Consider the following 15039-nt stretch of genomic DNA (forward strand, 5'->3'; position numbering starts at 1 on the left):
AAATTAAACTCCATACTAGTATTCCACAGATAAAAGGTCCCCATGCATTTATTTCAAAGATCGTGAAAAGGGAGGGTTGTCATGGCATCTACCATATACATTCGAGGTCGTTTTTCCGCTAGTCGGAAAGGCCCGAGAAGTTGCGGTTGATAATGACTAGTTCATAAAACTATGAAAGCCAGTGAGTATCAAATGAAATAAAAACAATGTCCCATTACCTCGTTATGATATGAGAAAAAGGGCATAATTCAAGTTCTTCCAAGGTGAACCATAGATACCTTCCATAAAGTTAATAGTAAACAAAATAATTTTGTGTTATTAAGATGCCACTAGGCCTCTTTATTTGTCACATTACGTGTAAAATGTACAATATAATTTATACATTCTGTATAATAATAATCTTAGTACTGAGCTGTACAGTATACACAAATGACCCATTCAGTTTACCTACAAAGTACACTGCAAATCAGAGAAACTACCCATACACCTTCTGCCATTTAGTGTGTAAACAGATAGCCTACATTTTATAGAAGCTGAAAGATGTTCCAAAACTACTAACTTTAGTTTTCATCGAGTTAACTTGTCTCTCAATCAGAAAAATGTAATCTGGAACATTAATACATTTGTATTTGAGGTACAATGAAAGCACATTCCTGCTTGAAAGAGTGAAGCTGGAAAATGCATGCATTTTGTCAGCAAACTGAATGATATTCAAGTTTTTACATGTAAAATCTGTACACCAAAATTAAATACACAGAAGGGCAACAATTGTTCACTCTCTCTTTCCACCTATTCACATTGCACGATCAGGAAAGACTTCTCTCAGTACTCCTTTATAAGAAGGGAGTTCCTCGACAGATCCACAGTAATAACGAGGCCGTTTACCTCCTCAATGACTGATAGACTGTTATGTTGGTTATGTTTCATGATAGCAAGGCAATTACCAGCAAGCTATTAAAATGTGACAAAAATGGACAAATTTTGTATGTGCAGTATTAGCTATTTTTACTTTCACACTAATAACATTTTTGTAGACTGCACTTTCTGTTATATTTTTCAGGAAATTTTACTGCAATATGTCAATATGTATCAAAGGAAAAAATCTTTCATAAATCAATTACACACACCATCAAATTATTTAGTTACAATTTACAATCAAAATCTTTGTGAAAATGACACAGATAATACCAACAGCAGTATAGAATTTTTCTTTAATAACAGATTCTATATCAGGTATTTTAGGAATCCTCTATACATATCCCCAGTAAGTTTCTATTCACAGATGAACTTCTAATCCACAAAAATATTCTATTAATCCTTCAATTTTTTTTGTAATTAAAAAAATCACAGTTCTCTGTAGGACTTAAAGGAATTAGTGGTTAAATTTCAATAGGAGGAAAAATCCATGGAAAAGAACTCTGAAAATGGAATTCCTACAGGGGGATATGTATAGTATTTTTCTCAGGACAAACTACAGTGTATATCCTATTTATAGAGATAAAATAAAACACCAGAGAGCAGTCACTCTTCAACACATTCAACAATTATACAAAAATGAATATAAACATTTATAATGCAATCTGTAATTCACAGTTTTTTTTTATGACAAGTACATTCGATGCAAGTGCATTCGCACAACCCAATATACAGCTTATAAAACCAATAAAAATGCATTCTGGAATTTCAAAGTTTTGTTCTAAATTACAAAAAATTCCTTTTTTTATGATGAATTACAGAGCCTGAAAAAAAGAACAGGGGCTGAAGTCATGGTGTAAGACCTAAAAAAAGCAAACATGCATAACTACAACACATGACAACTATGAAAGACTATAACAACTGGATTCACAGACTTAAAACTTGCAAAGAAATACACTTGGTTTCTACAGAATAGCATCTCTACTTGAATTGTGTTAAATTCTGTTGGTAGAGAGTAAAAATGGAAAATTAAAATGGAACATGTTCTTTTAGACTAAATTCATCTTCATTTTTTTTTCTTCAGTCAGTTGTACAGAAATCATATACATAGTTGGATTATATTAATTGCAATGATTTTGCTGATAAATGATAGAAAAAAATTTATAAGAAAAAAATATGGATCCAAACCTAATGCAAAATAAAAATTATGCTTCCGTTTATCAACACTTTAGGTAATTGGAAAGATGTACAAATGGTTCAAAGCAATCTGATAAAAGAAATCTAAGTAAGATTTTGTGTACGTCCTAATTCATGTGTAAAGTTTACATTTTCTTTATTAGAAACAACACAAAGTTCATAGAATATTCAGTTTTGTGAACCACACCTTGTTTCTGTTTTTTAAATCCAAGGACATCCCTAAGGAAAAAACATTTGACTGATCTTTATCCTTTAAAACTGTTCACATAAGAAAACGTTTGTGATTGGATCATTCTTGAAGTCCTGTTCACCAATCATTTGTCTTGTTACTACTTGCAGCATCCTCCCTCTGATTGCTGTGTTTGTTGGCTGTTTACATGTACGCCCCCTTGTCGTGAGGGTGTTGGTCCTCCGCCTTCATTCTTGGGCAGTTTCTTAGCTAGAAAAACAGAAGTCCAACTTTTAGATATGTGTAATCTTATATGTCTAATACTTTGTAGGATTATCATGTTAAGTACAAAATCAATGTCTCATAAATGAAGTGATACCACTGTCTTCTATACTTAGGCCAAGCTTAAAAAATTCTTTGTTTGCAGTTGCTGACCTATAATTTTTAGCTCACCTGAGCCAAAGGCTCAAGTGAGCTTTTCTGATCACCTTTTGTCCATCGTCCGTCCGCCTGTAAACTTTTAACATTTTCGACTTCTTCTCAAGAACCACTGGGCCGATTTTAACCAAACTTGGTACAAAGCATCCTTGGGTGAAGGGGAATTTAAATTGTTAAAATGAAGGGCCAGGTTCTCTCACAATTGGAGATAATCAAGAAAAGACAATAATAGGGTGGGGTCATTAAAAAATCTTCTCAAGAACCACTGGGCAAGAAAAGCTGAAACTTATGTGGAAGCATCCTGGGGTAGTGTAGATTCTGAATTGTTCAAATCATGACCCTTGGGGATTGGGCGGTGCCACAATAGGGAATCTCAAGTTTTACATAGAAATATATAGGAAAAATCTTCTTCTCAAGAACTACTTCACTTGGCCAGAAAACCTGAAACTTATGTGAAAGCATCCTGGGATAGTGTAGATTCTAAATTGTTCAAAGCATGACCCCCGGGGGTTGGGTGGGGCCACAACAGGGAATCCAAATTTTACATAGAAATATATAGGAAAAATCTTCTTCTCAAGAATCACTGGGCCAGAAAAGCTGAAATTTATGTGGAAGCATCCTGGGGTAGTGTAGATTCTAAATTGTTCAGATCATGTCCCCCGGGGACTGGGCAGGGCCATAATAGGGATTAAAGTTTTACATAGAAATATATAGGAAAATTTTTTAGAAAATCTTTTTCTCAAGAACTACTTTGCCAGAAAAGCGTAAACTTATGTGGAAGCATCCTGGGGTAGTGTAGATTTTAAATTGTCCAAATTATGACCTGTGGGGTACGATGGGGTCACAATAGGTATTACAAGGGGGGAATCTGGTTAAGAATAGCATGGTCAAAGCTTCTCAGGTGGGCGATGTGGCCCATGGGCCTCTTGTTAGACTGGGTAGGAAGGTAGGCATTCTTCTTTTTTTTTTTTGAAAAAAAAAAATGTTTTCAGATTATTGTTAGATAACAAATAATGGAGCTTTTTATAAGCCCACTAAACATGATTCATGAATAAGCTCCACTCTTGTTATAAACCACTGACTGATAAAAACAAAAGTCAAAAATTGAAAATGAAAAAGTTTCAATATCCTGAATAATTGAAAAAAAAAAATTACAAATGGCTAAAAATAAGTTTGGGTTGCATTTTCATTGGGTCGGTAGGCAACTGCAAACAAACAAATTTTTATTTTAGGCCTTATTCAATACCTATTGCCAAAAATATATCGTTGACATTCATGGCTGTTTTAGCTGATGTTTCCATAAATAATAAACTGTTCTCCTCTGCATATGCCTGGGCTTCCTATAAGAATAAAGAATACATTCAATGACAGTTTTGATATATATGATACATATGCAATTTATTTTGTTGGTCAAATAATGAACCAAAAAGTTGTATGAAGTTCTTTTAGTGAGATTTCAAACACAACATTCCTAAAATTTCCACACCATAAAACCACTAAAATTATAAATTAATTGCATTTTCCTCATATTCATCAAATTTTTTGACAAATTCAGTTAGACATAATATTTTTCATTTTTACCTCATATTCAACCATTCTCTTTTGTGCCAAGTCTGATTTGTTCCCTGCCAGAGCAATCACAATGTTAGGACTGGCCTGTCTTTGAAGTTCTTTGACCCAGTTCTTTGCCCGACCAAAGGTATCCTGTACAAAATAAAATTTTTACTTCAATTAAAAGATTAAAGCATCATTAAGAATGATTGTATGTTGCTTAATGTCCCTCTTGAGAATTCTTCACTCATATGGAAATGCCTTATCAAGAATGAAGACAACACATTAATGAAGGACAACTCTTTAATTTATAATTTAATTCAAAAAGTCTTTAAATGAAGCTTGAAAATTAAATATTTTCATGCAACAATTTTCATTATCAATGTGTTTCAATGTTCTTTGCAAAGCTCCATAAATTACTTCTAATTTCATATCATGTTAATAAACATTGGTATCTTAGGCCATATAAAATTGAAATCTTTTTTCAACCAAAGCGCATCCGTTTAAGATATATAGCCGCATTGCCGATTTTATTGTATTTTTGATAAAATAAAAAGCTGGTATTGCGGGATTTAAAACGAAAAAAAATTAGACCTCATTTGTTTTGTAGTTTAGTATTCAAATATCACTTCCGGTAGCCATTTACAAAAAGATTTTGGCGGGGGTTTGAAAATACATTCGAGGACATTACCTATGATGTTTACACGCTGTTAAGCAATGGATAAAGCAGAAATTTTGATCAGAAATGGAAAGTATATCTGTGATTAAAAAATTATCTTTATGTTATAGAAAATTCGGAAAGTAAAATAAAAAAAAAAAACCTCCCTATCTTTTATTGCCAATAAAATTCAAAATCAATGTGTTTCGCATCCGTTTTGGAGAAAATTGGCCTGACAACCAGGGAATTAAATTTAGATAGCCTTAAAATGCTTTTTCGGGATAAGAATTTCTACTTTTAATTAGACCTTTCTGAGAAGTTCAAAGAACCTTGAAGCACACTGAGAGCCATGTAATGAAAATTGTTGCATGAAAAGATTTAATTTTCAAGCTTCATTTAAAGACTTTTTGAATTAAATTATAAATCAAAGAGTTGTCCTTCCTGGCTGAGGGTCGGAGTCCCTTAATGATGTATGTGAATATAATTAGATATGTGAACTTGTGCCACATGCCTTACCTGATTTGTAATGTCGTACACGACGATAGCAGCCTGTGCCCCTCTGTAGTACATGGGGGCCAAACTGTGGTATCGTTCCTGACCCGCAGTGTCCCAGATCTCAAATTTCACTGTTGTGTCATCTAGACACACAGTCTGTGTTAAAAATGCAGCTGAAAAATATTTCATTCATGATAATTAGTCATCTCTGAGAATTTTTTTTTCAAAAGGAAAAATTCCACCACATACACATGTATATCGAAAATATGCTATATATCACCAGCCTGATGCCACAAAACAAGATACGGGTCATGAATAAAGATCCATCTGGTCAAAGCTGGCCAGACTTCATAGCTCATAGTCAAATAAAGGTTAAGTTTTTGCTATAGAAATGTCAATATAAACAAATATTTTTTTTTTTCAGATTTTGTTTTTGATAATAGGGTTTGAATTTAATTTCTGATTTCTGTCTCTCTTCCTTCATGAATGTTGCCACTTATATTTGTTGATAAGTATACAGGGTTGTCATTGACAAATATGGTTGGAGACTGTAATTGTACTTCATATGGAAGATCAGCACACTACAATTTCTACTGCATATGTAACTACAATACATTATAATATTTTCCTAGTGTCTAATGCATACAACTCACCAGACTAAAATCATTATTCATGTATAAAACATTTTTGAAAAATTACAAGGGAAATCTTTGACATATTCATAATTTGTTAAATACTGTCAAAGCACAGATATTCATGTGGGATTAAATTTCGTTTATTTCATTGTTAACAATTATCAACGAAATTAAATCCTACACGAAATTTTATATGACTACATATTGAGTAGGATTACTTTCAAAACAATGAAATTAAATGCCCACAAAACTATTTTTGATGACAAATCAAGGACATTTTATCCCCACGAAAATTTGTGATTCTACAGTAAAATAAATGTGAAAGCAAAAGTCTACAGACCTAACTGATGTTTTTTTTTTAAATTTTCAACAAAACCATGGGAGAAGAACACTTTTAATGAAAATTTAAGGAATATAAGAATGCCTATCTGCATCTTACTCTTAGACATCACCATTAATACAAGTACCTCCTATTGTGCTTTCCTGATATTCATGGAACTGTCCTTTAACAAATCGTAACACTAAACTGGACTTTCCAACAGCTGATTCTCCCAACAATACAAGTTTAAACTGACAGATTTTGCCCTGGGTGGCTCCATTGGGCCTCTGTGGTCCACTTCGGCCTGCCATAGTTAGGCCTTATGAATAGTCTTTATTTCGTTAATCTTGTTAACCTGTAAATACAGAAAACTGGGATTTATAAATATGAGCCATGAAATTAAAATATCTGATAAAATTAAAAAAAAACTTACATTTTCAATATATAAAAAATCTCATGCAAGTATTTATGCCTTCTCTCTTTCATTCATATTGCTTGGTTTGGTAATCACTAAATCAGGTAATATTTTGAAATACTGCAAATCCTAACTCATAAACTCAACTAGAGATACCTTCATTTGTATGCATTATACAAATTCAATATTCTTCAAAGGGTGAAAAATAAATGAATAACCCGTTACGACGTGTATTGTCGATGAAAACAAAACAAAAAGTGTTGTATAAATGAGAGCCCATGACAGTGACTCTGAGTCATAAACTGTGAACAGCGATGTACATACTATATGCCATGAGAAAGAGGTGAAAATCCTTAGATCGTTATGTATACCTCTCCAATGAAAGAAAAAGCTTCATAAATCTATAAATGATACAACACGGAAGGCAGATAAAATATTGACAGCCATTCCAAACACAATCGAACCATTTAGCAACACCACATCACGAGTTCGCTGAATTACTGTACTTACAGAGCATAAAAAAGTTATTTGTTGTGGATAAAAAGAGTATATGTTACCTCTAAAATGTATATACTTCTCTTTAGAAACGAAATATTGCCTAAAATATGAATTTTAGACACGTAAAATGCTTTATTATTACGCAGAAACACCCTCTACGACCTACAACACTCTACTTTTTGACCGGAATACATTGCGCACAAAATATAGTTCTAAATTGTATGGAAATTTATTTACTACAGCAAAGATTGAATCGAAATTGGTGATATCTTTAAGAAAACTATAATACAATAATACTGTTTTATTACTTTTAAAATGTATGAATAGTTACAATGAATTTTGCGCATTTATACAATCAATAATTAACACACCACTATCAAAATGTCAATCAAGTGTATTACGTCAAAAACGGAAATAACAAAGTCTTCTGCTACTGTAATAATTTTTTGGTGATTTATCTACAGGAAAGTGAAACTATCAGTTGACATAATATACTTTATTATAGCATTATATTCAAATTAAATATATACTCGATTCTCATTATATCGCGGGTTTCGTTGTATCGCGGTATGTCGCAAAAATATGGATACAAAGCCTTTATTCTTTTTATTGATGAACAATATTTTTATGTTGTCTGAATGTTTACTTTTATGATGATTAAGAAGTATGGAACATCCGTTTGAAAAAAATATTTTTAAAAAAACGTAATTTTTCAGATTTTCAGTCACGTTTTTATTATCTTTAAGCATTAAATCTATAACCTTGTAAAAATTATACAATAGCTCATCTTTCAAAGGTCTTAAGTTCATGTATTTATTTACTTTTCCTGTAGAATTACATAGTAGATTCAAAAATAAATATTGAGGTCCATGTCATCTGCAAGTTTCCATGTTTTCCTATACCGCGATACAATGAGACTCTCCAAGTTTGGAGGTAAATAAGACTTCCTGTTTTAAAAATAGACAATAACTTAAACGATACAAGCTTGAGATATAATTTTACACTAAAAAGTTAGTCCACAGATTGGTTTATTAATATTTTTTGATGAAAGTTAAAAGTAAAAAATTGGATCAACACTTTTTATGCAAAAGGATTAAGTACCGCGATATAATGAGACACCAGTATATAATATATAATTAACGTTTTACATCTCGATCAGTGTCAAATCGACAAATGTTCCAAATTTTATGTTTTTGTGTCAAATGAAACTTACATGCACTGTACTAATATAATAGTTTTCATTTGTTTTACTCGTGTTATTTATTTATGACCTCTTCTTTTTTCATTTAACTTCACTTAGACAGATATGGTCTAACTTTTGCAGAGTGCTAAAACAGACATAGAAAAAATGTTTTGGACGTCATCGGTTTTGTGGGTCACTAGTTTTACCACATTCTATTTGTTTTCGCATTTTCAACTTGGGACAAAATTTCCCTATGTAATGATTTCATGTAATTATCAAAGCAAAAATGTCTTCAAGTGTCTTATTTTATTTAGACAAAGTTTTCTAATTTTGATGAAAATATTTACGAAAATAATAAAGGAAGCAAACTTTGACCTTTGTTGCTAAGGCCTCATCAACAGAGAGAGGAGTAGGGTATGCTATATATTGGTGAAGGATTTGACAGCTGAAGCGCTGTAAAATCTCAATAATTTGGTTATTTTCTAGATAAAACAAAATGACATCACAAGTTAAGCTACCCGATGTACAAATGCAAGGCATTTATTCTGGAAAATTTAAAGACTGGAGTCCATCTATAGCCCCCGTAAGTATTTTATAGATGTTGCACTATCAGAATACAAATGTAATACTTTTCTATTATATTGTTTAAGCAAATCGTAGATACATAACTGAAAAAAGTCAATAAATCACGTCACTTTAGTTTTGTCACTTTCCTGATCAAAGATGTTTGAAATACACTAAATAAATATTTTTCTAGCATCTTGCAATAACATCTTATTTTTTGCAGGCTGGTAAATTGACATCTTGTGGGGACACGGCTATTCAATGTTTGAAGCCAAAAGATGACAGAGTTAGTAATTAATACATGTATAACTATAGAAGAATGAAACAAAATAAATGTCAAGTATATTATACATGCTTATAGTGCGAGCATACTCGAATACCGAGGGATGCACTTACAGCAGAAGAAGAAGAATTCAATAAATAATTTATGAAATACAATGTCTCAAAAAACAAAGAACATTATTTATTTGCAAAATCTTTTATCTTTAGCCACCATCTCCAAGTGTTATCAGAAAGTTCAGAGCAACAGTCAGGCCAGATGCTGGACAGATGAGAGTTTTCTATGGTAAAGCTGGAGACCCCCACCAGCAGTGGGCAGAAAACATGACCCATGGCATCAACACAATGCCATCAGATTCCTCAGGGGCTATTGTTAATCCCCCTTATAAAACCCTATTTCAACAGAGATTAGTGGACAGAAAAGAGCGACTTTATTCCTCTCATCAGCGAGCTCCTCTTGGGAAGTCACATGACCAGTCTACTGGTCTCCCCAGAGGCCTCAACAGAGACACCTTCACCTTTGGTGTACCTACAGAACTTGGTAAATGAAAGGCACAAAATCTATCCATTGATTTGCCATTTCCACATAATTACAATTAATTTTGACTTAATGTTACACTCATTTCCAACACTTTAAATAGATAAACAATAAATCTGCATATAGAATTTGGCAAGGATTAGAGAGTGTTCGGCAATTTTTTTGCAACAATAATCCCAACACTTGATATTTATAGATATTGGAGCTGGTGGCTTGATAAATCCAAACAAGACTTATGCTGAGGTTGAGCAAGAATCAGCAGTGGGACATGAGCTCTATAGAAGGTCACACACTGAGTTTGATGTGGGAGAGAGGCACAATCGTAATTACAGTGCAAAGTATGATCCTAACTCTAAGTTTGGTATTCCTACTCCTCACCACAATGATGGCCTGATGGTAAAAACTACAATGAAGTGGCAATATGAAACACAACAGGAAAAAGCCAGTAAAGTTGTTTCCAAGAGGGTGGATGATTTCAGGGAGAGAACTCAACCTCAGCTTGGACAGGTCCATGATCCGTAAGTATGAGAGAAACAAACACAAGCTGCAGGATGTTACTGCATGAAACTAGTTTATGAGAAACTAGAAATATGCAACATCATAAAAAAATATCAGTACATGTATACTTATGTATTGAGGAATTGCACTCTTTTAGAACTGACTGAGGGACAAGCAGATAATGATGTCAATGACGGCATTTTATTTTGTGCAATGAAAATTAATGTGAATAGCTATTAGGCATTAGAGATAGAACATTTAAACACTACTTTTTTTTTTATACATCTCTGTCCAGGATCAAGGACACCTTAACTGTTCCCTCTGACCACACATTTGGAATTTTGGTCAAACCTGATGAGTATGGAGCAGGAGATTTGATGCACCAGCGGGCACCAGGCGAGTACCTCCGGGGTAAGGACAGACAAAGGGGAGTTCTGGCTGCCATCAGACAACACCTGAAGAAAGCCAACTATCACAACTTTGATGATTTAGTCCAGGCATTCAAATTCTATGATAAGGTACATTTTTTCTTTTCAATGTATGCAATATCATTTTCATGCATCTGTCATTCTCATGCAGCTGTACATATTCAACCCAATATAATTTGATGAACAGTGGTGATTCTATTTATTTACAGGACAACAAGGGTAAAATAGATATCCATGATCTGAGAGAGGCTTGCTTACAATATCACCTCCCTGTGGAGCCAGAACTTTTGGAACAGCTATTATACTACTGTGATTCAAACAAAGATGGCTTTATCAACTATTTAGAATTTGCCAACTTCCTTAACTGGAAAGACAAGATGAAATCAGGTTTCCCAGAAAAGACAGGTAATTACTTTATTGAAAAATTGCATGTTTTCAGTTTCACTTATTTTGATCTTGCAGCAGTAAATTTCAAGCAATTTCATTTCATGACTTTGCAGAGCTGGAGAAACAAGCAGAGACGAGGAGATCTAGTTCTAGAGCTTCATCCCGGGCGGAGACTACTCTTGATCTGACTGAGCCTTCAGACCTCCAGCCCAAATCTCCCCAGAGTGCTGAGAGTACCCCTAGAGTTCTACAGAAACAAATAGACAAAGCCATTGGGGATCATCGAACTCAGAGCAGCATGATCAATGCTGTGGTTGGTGGCGTATCCACACAAGGTACAAAAATACAACATCCCGTGATGTTTTTCAGAATTATCTTTTAAATAATAAATAACTTAGAAATGAAAGAGAAAAAAAAGTTTTAAAAATACAGATATTTTTCTGAAGCTAGTCCTTATTACAAAGTTTAAAAAAAAATGTTTTAATGAAAGTGAAAGCCCCCCCCCCCCTTCCCTTCCAAAATGACTTAATCATCTTGCATGAAATCAAACCAAATGTAAAGACTAGCTATTATAAATTTTTAACAGGATATAGAACCTATGGTGTCCCAACCATCAGGACAGATTTGCGTGCTCCCAGAATCAAGAGAGTGTGTGACACCAAGAATTACGGAGATGAGTCGGATGCTTATGGCCTAGTTAATCCCTCTATCTTCAGTCGGAGAGGAGTCCATGAAAAAGATTTCTTACTGCCTAGAAGTAAAGAAGAGGTAAGTTCTAGTGAATACAGATACTGCTAATCAGTTTTTATTCATTGAACTTTGATTTTGCATGATTAAATTAGACTGTCTGACAATATTTCTCTTATTATAGATATATGTACAAGAATAAATTAAATTCCTGAAAATATAATTTTTTGTATAAAAATATACCAAATAACTTTATATTGTTTAAATAAGGTATCATGCAAATTCTACAGTAAATAACCTCCAATTTAATTGGTATATTTTAACTTGCATATTTTTTTGTGTGCAAATTTAAATGTTCAATAGCAAGAATTATAAAAATTCAGATTCCAACCTTCTAATATTAATTATTATCTGTTAAATTTGCTGATTGTCTATACCATATGGAATAACTTTTCAGATTAGGGATATCTTTGCCAATGTTGGCACTTTGATGACGGGGGATACCTTTGAGGAGCTGTATAGGACTGCTGCGGCCCAGCACCCTAAGGGACATGTCAGTGTAGAGTCATTCCGGGGGGTGCTGGACGATGTCCAGGCTCAGAAAATAATCACAAAAGAACACCCACTGGCAGTGTGATGAACATTTATAGTACGTGTACAATCATTAACAAGGGGAGCGAAAGAGGAAAAGGGGGAGGGGTGCAAATTAAAATTGCAAAAAAGAGCAACAGGTCATTTAATAAGCTATAAATATTAAGTTTTCTCTGTTTTTATGTAAATAAGAAGTACAAATGATCTGTATATGTAGGAAATTGTGAGTATTTCTTGAAAATCAAACAGAATGAACAGCATTGAAAATAGAATTTCCTAAGATTGCATCGTCCCTGTGATAATTAATTCTACCCATCATCCATACTGTAATTCATATCATTTCAGTGGTAAATGTTTTGAGTGCTTACATCATATGAAAGTTTTTAAATATTGTATTTCCTTGATACAATAAATGTTTAGTTTTAATACTGGTCATCTGAGCATCCTTCTGTCAGAGATTTAAGAACTGACTTAACTTTCTTCTAGCTGTGATAATTCTCTTAAATATATGTATGTAAGGCACTTTTAAATACAATGTTTTTATATTTTGTGTTTATACAATAAATTGTACAATTATATAAAATATATTTCTCTTTTCTGTACCTGTAATAAATGAAAAATCCCAGGGAATACACTATATTTTAGAACCATTTTTTAAAATGCAGTTTGTATGAGGTACATGGTTAGACGAGATCTTTCTTTGGTGGCCAGATACATGTAGCTATAAGTTGTAGATTGACTGTCCACAGGTCAGAAAGCTTAATTGGTTTCAAATCCTCATCTTAATCAAAGTACTGAAAGTACTGGGAAGCGCTAAGCATGGCTTGAATTTGAAATTCATCAGTATTCAGAATTTAAATTCCTTATTGCGTTGGAATAAATACATGTAATACTTTGACGATGCAGCTGTAAAGGGGAGGGGGCGGCGAACACAGTTGTTTAATTGAAATACATGTAAACCCAGTTCTTGATTGCCTTGACTGTTACATTAAATAACATCGAATGTAAGTTGTATTACTATAACAAAGTCTTTAAATATGCAAAAAAAAAAAAATAACAAAGAGAATCTAATTTACTATCTCTGTGCAATTTTTTTTTAAAGCAAGTGAGTTACTTTTATTACCTCTCCTTGTTTTTCGCACCATAGAGCAGTAACACAGTTACCCGTATGGAGAGCAAGATTACTTGTGTTGCATTGTGGGTCCAGGTTTCTGCGATAAAATTAAATTCATATCAATGTTACAGTACGATTTTTTTTCTTCTGACTCATCTCATTTCGGATTATGTATATAGCTCTACATTAGCTGGAAAGCTGGGGGGTTTTGGACAAATTTTGAATACCTAAGATGTTGCTGATATCCTTATCTTTAACGTAAAGTGGAGAACACAAAACCTTCCAGTGAAATTTTGAACAAAAAATCATTGTACTCTCAAGAATAATATTCGTACTTACTAAAATTCAAAACTAACTGTTGGCGACCGTGCCTGTCTTTGTTATTATCGGCCGCATAGGTGATCGATCTATTGGCGGTTGTGTTTGAAAGTGCACAGGGAGAATTGAGATATTATTTTTTATTTGTTTAATTTAAAACATCCTTAATGATAACATATAATTAAGATTATGATTAAAAGATTTTTAAAATGGCTTAATATTTTGTTTGAACTGTTTTTATTTAGTCATAGATATTTATAAAGTTATAATTTTTATATAAACGGTTTTACAAAAAAAAAAAAAATTCCTAGCATGGGAACTTGTAATATATACAAGCAATCAGTAAAAGTTACTGGGTATACAAATAATGAATAGAAATTGAACTTTTAAATTTTGTATTGAATATGCTACAGTTGAATAACATAACAATATTTTTTTTCAATATTTCTCATTTATTGTGATACCAATCCCTATTCATACAGCATGTTGATATCAACATGTAACAAAAATCCCCGAAGACTTTACTTCTTTTTTCATAACATTGCTACATGTATAATATAAATTTTGGGTTTAAGGTACTGCATTTGTCTTTTTGTCATTGTGATGAAAAACCATTCTTATCCTTTATCTCTGACTCTCACGCACATGAATTATAATTTATTTGTACCGAAAATTAAAAACGTTTGACCATTCTTTTTCTCGTGTAATATTTGAAGCTGATTTGTCAATATTTCTTTTTAAAATAAAAATGTTAAATTAAATACTAGTACTCTTCTACTTAGAAATAAAAATATATCATTATATTAAAATTCATGAGTATTTTCCTTTGACTCATTTTGGCGGAATTACTTTAAAATGCTTCAGTTTTTTTTTTCTTCACTATGTAAAACATGCTGACAAAAATGAAATAGCCACAACACCCAAGCGTTCAGTCTAAAGGAATTGTTTGCATCAAAATATTTTGTTACAGATAAAGACTATATATAGAACCTAGTTAAACATTTTTTTAATGGAATCGTACATGTACTAATAGATTTGATTCCAATTTGATTTTTAAATACTCATTGAAACTTTTAAATACACGTGCGCATTAAATCTTTTTAGGGTACTTGTATTAACTTTTTCGACTTACACTGCAGAAATAAGATTTGTGACATAATAA

At 32.7% G+C, this 15039-nt stretch overlaps 2 protein-coding genes across 2 annotated transcripts; one reads left to right on the top strand and one right to left on the bottom strand.

Annotated features, from left to right (window-relative positions):
* Positions 1 to 308: 308 nt before the first annotated feature.
* LOC134236704 (ras-related protein Rab-5C-like) lies at positions 309 to 6688 on the bottom strand. Its single transcript, XM_062718886.1, has 5 exons — positions 6526 to 6688; positions 5445 to 5596; positions 4301 to 4423; positions 3966 to 4059; positions 309 to 2551 (listed from the first exon to the last, which is right to left on the bottom strand). The coding sequence occupies exons 1-5, from the start codon at positions 6686 to 6688 to the stop codon at positions 2442 to 2444; spliced, it is 642 nt and encodes a 213-aa protein (XP_062574870.1). The 3' UTR covers positions 309 to 2441.
* A 2159-nt stretch (positions 6689 to 8847) lies between these two features.
* On the top strand, positions 8848 to 12895 carry LOC134236705 (EF-hand domain-containing family member B-like). The gene is made up of 9 exons (XM_062718887.1): positions 8848 to 9056; positions 9261 to 9323; positions 9527 to 9857; positions 10051 to 10372; positions 10648 to 10870; positions 10990 to 11185; positions 11281 to 11502; positions 11754 to 11935; positions 12312 to 12895. Exons 1-9 carry the CDS (start codon positions 8970 to 8972, stop codon positions 12489 to 12491), a joined length of 1806 nt encoding a protein of 601 aa, XP_062574871.1. The 5' UTR covers positions 8848 to 8969; the 3' UTR covers positions 12492 to 12895.
* The last annotated feature ends 2144 nt before the right edge of the window (positions 12896 to 15039 follow it).

Source organism: Saccostrea cucullata, unplaced genomic scaffold (genome assembly GCF_032062105.1).
Source record: "Saccostrea cucullata isolate Sc308-1 unplaced genomic scaffold, CSIRO_AGI_Scuc_v1 ctg122, whole genome shotgun sequence".
Classification (NCBI taxonomy): Eukaryota; Metazoa; Mollusca; class Bivalvia; order Ostreida; family Ostreidae; genus Saccostrea; species Saccostrea cuccullata.